The sequence below is a fragment of the Myotis lucifugus genome, unplaced genomic scaffold (genome assembly GCF_000147115.1).
Source record: "Myotis lucifugus unplaced genomic scaffold, Myoluc2.0 scaffold_276, whole genome shotgun sequence".
Taxonomy (NCBI): Eukaryota; Metazoa; Chordata; class Mammalia; order Chiroptera; family Vespertilionidae; genus Myotis; species Myotis lucifugus.
This window is the reverse complement of record NW_005871324.1, coordinates 1,608,869-1,620,396: the sequence shown is the minus strand read 5'-3', so window position 1 is coordinate 1,620,396 and position 11,528 is coordinate 1,608,869. Positions and strand designations below refer to the sequence as shown.

The following is an 11,528-nucleotide window of genomic DNA, read 5'->3' as shown; positions in this document are numbered from 1 at the left end:
GGCCCCTGCGAGGAGCCAGAGCTGGCCAGAGGCCACCTGGGACTGTGGGCAAGAGCGGACCAGAGGGGACCTGGCCCTCTGACGCCGCAGGCCAGGAGCAAGCCTGGGAGTGCCTGGAGCCTCCCTCCCCACCTCCGATCCATCGAGAATCAGGCAGCCACGGCCACTCTGCCTCTGCCACAGCAGCTGGAGGGTCTCTCTGACGCCGGTGCTGCTTGTAGGCCCTGCCCCTCTCACTGGGCTGTGAGTGTCTGCAGGTGAAGCCACGTGGAGTCTCCCTGCCTGGGTCCCCAGTGCTGTTTCCTGATGGGGGAGTGAGGGCCAATTTCCCACACATCTCACTCTTCCCGATGAACCTTCTTCTGGGGGCTCTGGGTGATTCAGCTGGGCCCCAGGCCCCATCTCCCCTTGGCTATGTTGGGGTCCCCACCCCACCTCCCTCCCGCCCAGGGCCATGGGAGGATTGCCTGGGTATATTGCTGATGATGGTCCCCGCGGCACATCCAGCTGCCTGAAGTGTCAGCAGCTAGCAGGAATGCTGAGAGAGCTGGCCGGGTGGGTGGAGCAGGGGCCAACATCGGGGTGCAGGGGACGGTTGCTGACTGGCAGGGGCACTAATGTGTCAGGGCCGCCCTCCCTGGCATCTGTGTGGTTCTGCCCACAAAGGGAAGAATCTGTGGTGGGGCCATTACCGCCTCATGCTGCCCCCGGGGCCTGTGATCCCCCCACCCCAGGGGCTTAGTTAGCAAAGCTGCAGTGGGTCAGACTGAGGTCACTTGGGGAGGGCCAGCCCGTCAGGGGCACTGCCAAGTGCCTGGTCAGCAGCAGTCAGGGTGGGAGGGCCCCATGGGCTAGGATGGGGAGGGGCTCTATGGCTAGGGACACCTCCAGGGTGGAGGGGGGTCTGTTGGGGTGAGCCTCCCTGACTGTGGAGCTGGGGCACAGACAGGACAGACATGCTGGGGTGGGGGTGGGGAGGCGGGGACTCTGCATTTGGTCCCTGTCACTGTGCCCTGGACCTACGTTGCCCTCACAGTCCCATCTCCCCAACTCTGGAGCAAGCCAGGCCACAGTGAGGGTCCCTTATCCAAGCCTGTTGCAAGGCTGTGGCTGCAGCCAGTCTGCTCCAGGCCACACAGCTTGGCTGGCAGAATTCTCAGGGCAGGCAGGCAGAGATGGGGGCCTCTACAGTGGGGGAAGCCAGGCTAGAGAATCAAGGGACAGTGAACTGGGATGGACCAGACACTGTGGGCAGTCCCTTCAGCAGCCCTGGTCCCAGGCCTCCAATTATCTGCCAGCACCCAGGACTTCCGTGCCTGGTTCCCAGTGAGGCGGGAGCTCCCCTGCTGCCTGTGCCGTTTTCCATTTATCTAGGCAGAGTATGCTGCTTGTCAGAGGATGGCGGAGACAGTGGGAAGTCCCCCAGCCCCCAGCAGACAGCCACTTCCAGGTGCCCTGATGTTCATCCCAGGGACCCCTAACCCTCAGGCTCTCCTGTCCCAGCTTCCTTGGCTCTGTAATGGGGGGCAGGGGATTGAGGGACCCTGTCTCATCCCCCAGGGGCTGTAACCCCACTGCCCCTCAAAGAGGCTTTGTACCACCACAAAGAGGCTCTGTCCCTCCCGGAGAAGCCTGGGTGTTGCCATGGTGACAGAGGGGGCCTGGAAGAAGGGGGTCCACTGTGTGGGGGGAAAGAGGCATTCCAGGCAGAGGGCACCGGTGTGCACAGGCCAGCGGCTACTGTGGGTGATGGCTGCACTGCCAGGCTTCAGCCCTCGGCCTGGCCTGACAGCTGCCCGGCTGTGCCAGGTGGGGCCGTCAGAACATCTCACGGATCCCTTGTCCCCTCAGTAGAGGCTGGGCTCCCAGGCCCTGGTTGCCGTGGGGTCTGTCTGGGTTTGGTCCCAGCCTGGCTGTGAGCCTCAGTCCCTGCGATCACCCCAGAATGCAGTTGGTTGGGTTGCTGAGCTGGCACTCTTGTAACTGCACCCCCCACACACATTGCCCTGCTCTTCCTGAGATGGAAGGCTATGATGAGCAGGGCTCTCCTGGAGGGGTTGGGGAGCCACACAGGGTGCCTTCCAGGCTGGGTGCCTGGTGGGGGAGGCAAAGGAGGCAGAGGGCCAGCTGGATCCCACACAGTCAGGCACCTTGGGGTTCAACCCCTCCCTTATGCCTCAGATTCCCCTCTCAGGGCTGGAACTGGAGCGGTGGGCTGCTGGTGCAGGTGGAGAGAGGACTGTGACTGCCAGCCCCCAGCCCTCTCTGCCTGGAGCCCCTGGCTGTTGCAGGGACCACAGAGAAGGTGGGTCCTCGCTGCCCATACCCACACTTGGAGCTTGAAAGGCTTAGCCCTCAGGCACATGCTGCAGCTGCAGTCTGGGTCAGGTGCAGGAGGTGCAGTGAGAGGGCTGCCCAGAACCCCAGCCTAGGACCTGGGGGACTGCTGTACATTTCCACACCACAAGTCCTCACAGAGAGGCGGGCCCCAGGGAACCAAGGAGACGTGAGGGGTGCCACAATGGCCACAGGGAACACAATCTGATCGGTCCCAGTGGGAATCTCAGGCCAGACCCTTCAGGGGCTCTGGCAGTGGCTCCCTGTAGCTCAGGCCTCCCTCCCGGTGAGGAAGTGGGTGGGGGGAGGCGGCGGGGGCGGGAGGGAGTGCAGCAGCTGGGATGCTCACCTGCCCCTGCCTGTATTGCTGTGTCTGACCTGCAATCACCTGGCCACTCCCCAGCCCCACCCCTGGCCCAGGCTCTCAGCTCCTCTGATCTCAGGATCCCTGGGCCCCAGGAATGTCCCTGCCTGGATCTGACCCTGAACTTACTGCATCATGCACCCCCCACCCTGCTCCTGCCCAACACACACACACACACACACACACAGCCCCAGTTCTTCTGGATCACCTGCCAAATGGCCCCCCTACCCGGGTGCTGACCAGTGCCTGACCCAGGGCACCCCATAAGCACAGGGCAAGAACCTCTTGGGAAGAACACCCCCAGATTGTCTCCCCGCATGTAGGAGTTGTCTTCCATGTGATCATGGGAGAGGTACTGCTGGGGGTCCAGGTGGACAGAGAGTCTTGGGGCAGGAGGAGGTCACCGAAGGGCCACCACCCCCTCCACCCTCACCCCCCATGGTGTATGGTCCAATGCAGTAGGAGCACCTCCTCTGCTGGGGAATCTAATTTCCGGGATGAATGCCATATGGGCTCTGCCAGCTCCGTGAACATCCTACTGCTTCCCTTGGGCAGGCACTGCCCAGGCCAATGGGGAGCTCAGTTCCCCAGCTTCTTCACCCACTTGGCTGCCAGCTGGGGCGGATGTCTGTTTTTCCCAATTCTTTCTTAGGGTCTGATGGTAGCAGAAGCTTGTGTTCCTTCCTAGAACATTGGCTCAGGACCAAGGGGCCTGGAGCTGCTGAGGCCAGAGACGAATTCCTTCCCGTCTTTTTTCTGTGGACGCGCTTAGGCACACAGTGGCTTCCACTCTCACTGCATCTTCTCTCTCAGGCCACATCCCTTGTTTATGACCTTTACCTACTTTGGGGTTTTGGTTTTTCTATTGATTTATAAGAGCACTTTATAGACAAAGGATATACTTTACCACAAGGACTTGATCCCAATGTGTCGATTGGCTTTGGGTTATCTTTATGTCTTTTTCTCCTACTTTCCAGTGTGGAAAATTACAAACGCACAGAAGTAGAGACTAGCGTGACGCATCTCCGCGTACCCTCACCAGCTCCCACCGTGAGGTCACCGTCTAGAAGTAAAGTCATTGTCTTTCGTCTGTAACGTTCTCTACGTGTGCTACTGTGAATGGTGTCGCTTTAAAAAAAAACCAACCTATAACCAAAATACATGGCTTTTTGATGTACAGCAATGTCTCATTCTCCCCAAATTAAGCTGCTTTGTCTTTTCCTTGGCAGTTTCTTTAAGGTTGAGAACAGCCTCCTCCTGCCCAGGCAGCCCAGGCCCTGCACTGACTATGAGTGACCCAGTGGTCCTGGCTGGGATGGATGGAATGACAGAGGAGGACTCCCCCCTTGCGAACCCCATGCCCCGCCTCCTGTTCCAACCTTGTCCCCAGCCTTGGTACAGGGTGCGTCCCTGTAGGCTGACCAGAAGCTATCCCTGTGGCTGTAACCACAGCAGGGGGCGACGGTAAAGGTGGGCTCCCACAAGGCCAGAGGTGTAGGGAGCAAGGCTCCCTGCTGGCAGTGCTGAGGGGACACGGGGCCCCCTGGCAGAGAGAGCTTCGGCACCACCAGACCTGGGTTTTGCTCTTCTGCTCCTGCTCGCACCCTTCCTCCCCATCCAGATGGGTGGGGAGTGGGGTGGGGAAGGAGGTTCAACCGGTGTTGAGTCCCCTCTCTCCGCTCATGGGGGACAGGGACAGCTGGCGGTAGACTGACAGATGGCCGGTGAGAGGTCAGGATCAGAGCCCAAGCCTCCTGCCTGCCTCCCCCTGCTGGCCTGACCCTTAGGAAATTCCTCTAATTCCTCAACCCAGATTGGACTCAGGCCCCATAATTTGATTTTCTGGAGCAGGGTTTGGCTGTACTCCCTGTGAGCAGGAATGTCTGGGTCAGCAGGAAGACGGCAAATGTGGGCTTAGGCCCTGACCGGTGGCGCTCAGTGGTTAGAGCGTTGGCCTGCGCACCAAAAGGTCGGGGGTTCAATTCCCGGTCAAGGTCACGTATCTGGGTTGTGGTTCGCACGCACCCCACCTCCAGTTGGGAGGCAACTAATCGATGTGTCTCTCCCACATTGTCTCTCTCTCTCTCCCACTCCCTCCCTCCTTCTTCTTCCTTCCTTTCCTCCCTCCCTCCCTCCCCCTAACCCTTCCAGTTTCTCTAAAAAAGCAATGGGAAAAAAAGTCCTCTGGTGAGAATTAACAACAACAAAAATGTGGGCTTAGGTTTTGGGGGAAGGTTCAGCATCTCCCCCCAGTTCCTCTGATGGTGCCTTTGGTTTCCTGATGGAGTGCAGTGTCCACAGTTGTGCCCCAGAAGGCTCGGGGACAAGGCCCCTCCTCCCAGCGGTGTTTCAGAGCCTCATTCTTGCCCACCTGCCCACTCATTCATCTGCCCAACTGTCCATTTACTCATTCCTCCAGCCAGCCTCCACCCATCCTTTTACCCACTCACCAACTGCCCATGTAGCCACCCACCCACCCATCCACTCATCTACCCCCATCCTCTCATACAATGACCTACTTATTCTGCAATCCACCCATCCGTTTACTCGTTCATTCATTTCCCCTTCCTTCCAGCCTCTGTACTTCCATCCCTCCACCCACCCACCAGTCCATTCACCGGGGGTTACTCCTGGGTGTCCAAGCCTGGGCAGGCTTTCCCCAGTCGAGCACCCCCACTCCTGCCCTGAGACAGGCCTGTTTGTTCCTGTCTTCTTGCTACATCACCTCCATGGGCAGGCGGGCGTGTGTGGTGAAAAGACACATGCAAAGGTGGTGCCTGGGGTCAGGGTGGGGATCATGATAGGTCTGCCCTGCAGGCAGTGCAGGGCCCTTCCCAGGTGAATGGCTGTGATGATGTCAGTCAGGGTGGCACCTCCCTGCCTACCTCCAGAGCCTCCCGGGCCCCAGCAGGAGTGAGTCTAGTGACTACCACTACCCAGGATCGGAGCTCCGCCCCAGGGCCAGCTGGGAAAACAGCTGGGAAAGTCTCATGGTTGATGTTAAAAATTCATGCCCATTTTGCCTTCCATGTCATTACATATTTATTGTTTTAATATAAAAATAGCGTTTTGAGTTACCATCAGAAAAGCCACCTCTGGGGTGCTAGCCTGGGTCACCTGTGCCCACCTGGGACTTAGGGAAGCTCCCATGTCAGGAGAGTGGGCCTGTGTCTTCCCCGCTTCCTAGATGTCCCCAGCCAGCAGTCTGCCTCCTGCGCATGCCAGGGCTGCTCTTGCGGCCACCAAGGTGACAAGGCTGCAGCCTGCAAGCTTCAGTGCCCTCCCTCACAGGCAGACAGCGGGGTGTACCCTCAGACTGGAGCAGGGGGCATGGGCCCCAGACCTGGGGTCTCTGTTCTCCAGTAGGCAGCTGTGGGGCACTCTACCCTCAAGCTGGCTGGCATTTGGGAGTGTCACCTGGGAGACGCACAGCCATTTAGCTCCAGCTGAGAGAACTGGGTAATGGAAAGGTCAGTGTGGGGTTCGGCCACCTTCTCACTATAGGCTCAGAATTCTGGGCCTCTGGCCAGCTCCCAGCCAGAGCAAGTGGGCCCCCTTCAGAGCTGGGGCCTGCCGGAGGGCTCAGGGCAGGGAAGCTGGAGGCTAAGGCTGCCCCCTTGCCTGCTGTCTCAGGGTCTGGGGGGAGGGGAAGCCTGAGGTTAGGCGAGAACCCATGTCTCTGCACGAGGAGGGAGGGCAGCCACCTCCTGGCCGTCCCATAGGTCCTGACCATCCCCTCCCAGACACATCTTGCCCTCCTACATGTGGCCCTGGTCTCAGCTGTGTTGCCAGGGCATGAGGCTCAGCTGAGGCCGCCCAGCTACAATCAAGGCTGGCTGCAGGCTGACCTACTTTGACCTCCATCCTGCCCTATGCTGCCCTCGAGGGAGGAAGTGCCCATAACACCCACCTGGGCAACCAGGTTTAGTTGATCTGTGCACAGGGCCTGGCGGCCACCGTATGTAGGTGTGTCTGTGACCCCTGCACAGGGGCCTGTGTCCGTGCCGGGCTGTTTGTCCCTTATCCCCTGCTGGCCCCCTGCACCCCCACCTCCCTGTGAGTGCCAGGACCTCTCCCTGCAGGAGTTCAGTTCATTCTTCCGCCTGTGCTGACCTCATCACCCCTCCTCCAGGTCACACTGACAGTTTATTTGTGTGACTGGTTCTGGGGAAATGAAAAGCAGCTTCTGGGACCTATGCTGGCCTCTTTTCCTCTCTGGGCCTCAGTTTCCGCAGTTGTCGAAGTGGACTGGACTCTGCGGTGTTCTTTAAACTGGAGGTGCACCCCCATCCCCACAGTGTCCCTGGCCCAGCCAGCATCAGGGGGGCGAGCCTAGCACTGACCTTCCTCTCAGGGCTCTGCCCCTGCAGCTGGACCTTCTCACGTGCTGCCCACTGTGCTGTGTCTCTAAGCTCAGGCCCTACATGAGCGGAGGCAGCCTCAGTGGCCTGTGCGGGTCGGATCAGGCAGATGCCCTGAGCAGCACTGGCTCCATGGGGCACACTACGTGCCTGGCAGTGTGGCCACATGGCCTGCACCCCATGCACTCCTATGCGGCTGGGTGTGAACTCCAAATGCTCCTCTTGCATCTTTTTGCCCATGAAAAGCAAACACACTGAGCAGCCAGGGAGCAAGCGGTGAGGAACAGTTCTGGCTTGTCACTGCAGCTTCCAAGCTCGGCCACCCCTTCCCTATCCCCTGGGACCTGCAGGGGAAGCACTGGACCTGGACCTAGGCAGGCCTGGCCCTCCTGGCACACTGGGTCTGGGTATCCTGGGCCCCCTACCCTCAACCTCCTCCGGATCCAGTATTCATGGGCCACTTTCAGGCACAGAAGCACAACCACTGTCTGTACTCGGCTTTCACTCGGCCGTGTGGGTAGACATCACCCTGTTCCAGCCAGTGTAGCTGTGAGTGGAGGCCAGACCGCTGGTCTGAGGGCCAGTGTCACCCCTGTGCCTGCCTAGGGGTCCCGGGTGCACCTGGTGGCTGGGGAGTGACACCTGACGCCCTGCTCACTGGTCCATTGGCTCTGCCACATGTGTGGCTGTGGACAGGTCCCCCCACCTCTCTGGGCCCCAGCATTCACCTCAGTGAGAGGAGCCTAGGCTGGCCCCATAAGATGGGGTGAGTTGGCATGTGCTGTGGGCAGCAGAGGGCCTAGGAGGTCTGAGTGCTGGTCACACCAAGCTCTTCTGGCCCTTCCCTTCCCAGTGGGCTCTAGGACCCCCATAGTCCGTGGTTCTGCTGCACCTGCCGGGGAGCAGAGCCCCACACCCCACAGGGAAGGAGCCGGCTGCTTCCGGCCAGCCTCAGATTCATGGCTTTTAATTTAGAATTTAATCAATGTGGCTTCTCTCTTGAGGGCTGGATGCTCCAGTGTGGGAGTGAGTTGTGTGATTTGTGAGTGGGGCCGGCAGGGGGCCCATGGTGCCCTCTGCCTTGGCCCTGCCTTGACCTTGCTCTGCTTTGCCTGCAGCCAGCAGGCGTCCTGGTCATGGAGGACTGCAACGTGCACTCGGCTGCCAGCATCCTGGCCTCGGTGAAGGAGCAGGAGGCTCGCTTTGAGCGGCTGACACGGGCCCTAGAGCAGGAGCGGCGCCATGTTGCCTTGCAGCTGGAGCGTGCCCAGCAGCCTGGTGTGGGCAGTGGTGGCGTGGGCAGTGGGCAACCCCTGCCGATGGCCTGGCAACAGCTGGTCTTGCAGGTAACAGCCCAGTGACTCAGGAAGGGTGAAATGGTCAAGTGGGAAAACAATCAAGGGGTCCTGGTGGGCCACATGCCAGCATGCATTGGCTTATGGCAAGACCTCCTGGGGTCTCTGGGGGACAGGAGAAAAGTGGGATCCCCAAGGGACTAGAACTCCCAGGTGGGTGTGCAGGGCACCATGCAATGAATGGGCAGGACACATCCTGACCCTCAGAACAGCACCCTCCACTTGAGTGAGCCCCCAGAACCCAGGCAGCTGAACAGGGTCTATTCTGGGCACCCCAGTGGTCAGCATGGTGACACGGAGGGTTTTGCCAGCCCTGGAGTCTCCCTGCCATGGTGTTCTTCATAGCATGCATCGGCGGGTCAGCCCCAGGGGAAGGCTCCAGCAAGGCCTTGGGCTCTGCCTGCCGCCCAGAGGATAACCTGGGAGTTCAGTGTCTCCACTGGCTGTTACCCCAGACTGGTATCTCGCCCCTGATCAGCCCCCAAGAGGTGTGGAACCCTGTCTGCCTTGTGGCCAGACCCTGATAACAGTTAGAGGTTCATGGTTAGGAGTCAGGCCGCCTGGACTCCTCCGGCCACCCTCTGTGCCCCAGTGCCTAACCTGCAGACTAGTTACCAAAGCACCTTGCTCACAGGATGGTAGGGGCAGGACAAAGAAATGTGGGAGTCCTGGAGTTTGGCAAGATTATTTTGGTTCCCATTATTAACTGAGGCATGGGGTGGGGGACAGGCAGGGTGGAGCTATCCCGGGAACTTAGGGAGAGCTGGGAGTAGGGTCCCTGTGTGGGCACCTGCGGCCTCCCAATGTGCCCCCTCCTCACCACCAGGCTCAGTGGCCTCGGGGGGGCGGAGGCCTGAATATTCCCCTGGGTTGCTCACAGTGACGCTGGAGGCCCTCCCTCCCCGTGGGCTCGTCAGTTTCCTGGGCAGGACAGCAGGGTTGCTCTCCTAAACTTGGTAGCTGGAGCTGCTCCTATGTTTCCCCAAGCACATGCACAGCCTCCCTTCTCTGGTCCTGCTGAGTCCTCCAAAGGTGAAGCCTGTACCACCAAACTCAAGGAGGAGCAGAACAGCCTAGCTGGGCCACATGGGGATAGCAACAGCCAATGACCCCAAGGTTGCTCCTCAGGCGCCAGGAGCTCTATCCAGCCCTCCCAGGCCGGAAAAGGCTTGGGCCTTCAGCCCAGAGGGCACCGACAGGGTTGATGCCCCCGAGGGAAGAGGGAAGATGTTCCCATGGCCTGGAGCTGCCCTGGCTTCCTGAGGGCGGTGCAGGGGAGACCTCAGGCCACCACCCCTCTCTGCCCACCACCCCTCCCTAGCCTGCCCTCAATTTTTTCTCTCTTGGGAGGATATGGTTTTCTCAGGCTGAGATGGGAGAGAGTGTGTTCCCAGGGCGGTGGCTAGACTGGCAGGGCTGAGGGGGTTGATGTGGGAGGTGGGACCACATCTGGCTGTCCAGTCCTAGCAACCTCAATGCCAAACTTGCTTTCCAGATCCATCTCAGCATGAGGGGGCCTAGTGACCTACCTGCTGAGCCACAGAGCTACCAGGAGCTGGTCCTCGGGGTCAGAGCTGGGCTCTGCACAGCTTGGGAGCAGGTAGCTGGGCCAGGGGGCTGAGAGGCCAGGGGCTACCCCCACCCCTAGACTGTGCCATAGTCCTGGTTGCCTGCCCTTCATCCTCCAGCAGGAAGAGTCCCCTCCTCCAGACACCTGGCTGGAGCAGGGCTGGCCCTCACCAGTGTGTGTGTGTGTGTGTGTGTGTGTGTGAGTGTGTGTGTGTCTGTGTGTGTGTGTGTGTGTGTGTGTGTGTGTGTGTGTGGAGAGGGATAGAGGGGGGATGGTCATCACTCGGGGCCTACCCAGCTTCAGGCACTAGCAGCTGGTGTGATTTGGGAGAAGAGAGAAATGAACCCAATGTAAGCATCCAGGCCAAGTGACCTTAGGGCAGTGGTCCATCCTCCTGCTTCTGCCCCAGCCCTCTTGCTTCTGCTCCACCTAGGGCCGCCATGGATTGATGATATAGGGGCCAGCGGTCAGGTCAACTCACCCCTGTGCCGGTGGTAAAACTGCGGCTCAGAGGGACATGCAGTGGACACCCAGAGTGCTCGCGCATGCTGGCTGCATGGTCTATGTACATGGCATGTTGTGGCAGAAAAGAGGCCCTGTGGTGGCTCTAAGTGGTGCCTGTGGAAAAACAGGTAGGAGACGGGCGGCCCGGCCTCCTCTCTTTTCTGACACACTGACTCTCCCTGGGCTGGCCCAGCTCTGTGCCTCCCAGAGCCTAGTTAGGTTACCTTGATTATAATGCAAGAGCCACTGGCTTGTTTTTGTGGGAAAGGACCCAAGAGGTGGCCCAGCCCAGCCCAGCCCAGCCCTTCTCTTGTCTACATTTCTTTCCAACAGAGCCAGACTCCCCAGGGTGTGGCTGCACCTTCTCACCAGGCTTCTGGGAGAAGGGGGGGGGGGTATATCCTGACTCTGAACGCTCCCCCTCCCCCCTCCCACCACCACCACTTCCCAGTAGATCAAATATATGGAGGGGAGAGGGTCTGAGGCAACTCAGCCTCAAAAGCTTTCACACAGGGTCACCCAACAGTTGCCCCTCCTTAGAGGGTGGAGAGATCCGGGCCTGGGCCTTGAGGGAGAAAACCCAAGACAAAGTGGGTCAGTGCAGGTCCCTTTGCCAGGTCTCAGTTGAGCTCTGTGGGGACACTTACTTGGGGGGAGGCCTTTTGGGGATGGGCAGTTGGCCTGGAGCGGGGTCTGAGAGACCTCTGCAGCACTGTCAGGTTAGGAACTACTGTCTTATCGGCCCCCATTACACAGTAAGGGGAAACCGAGTCCTGCAGGTGAGAGTGGCCTTGCCCTCTGTCCATAGCCACACTGGACCCTGCACTGCCAGAACTGTTTCCTCAACTCTACAGGGGGGGACGTGTGAGCTTTTTAATGGGGACAGACCTAAGCCCGGGAAGACTGGGCTCATCTCGGGGCAGGAAAAATAATCACCTTCGCGGGGAAGTGGGGTATGGGGAGGGATGAGGAGCCCAGACCTGCTGCAGCGGGGGAGCCCAGACCTGCTGCGGGGGAGACCCGCCCTCCCAGGCTGC

At 59.8% G+C, this 11,528-nt stretch overlaps 1 protein-coding gene across 1 annotated transcript in view; it reads left to right on the top strand.

Annotated features, from left to right (window-relative positions):
- Positions 1–11,528, top strand: part of ARVCF (ARVCF, delta catenin family member) — a 38,188-nt gene that overhangs the window by 10,452 nt on the left and 16,208 nt on the right. The window contains 1 exon segment of the mRNA XM_023763223.1: positions 8,181–8,408. Coding sequence (XP_023618991.1) covers positions 8,199–8,408 — 210 coding nt within the window. The 5' untranslated portion in view covers positions 8,181–8,198.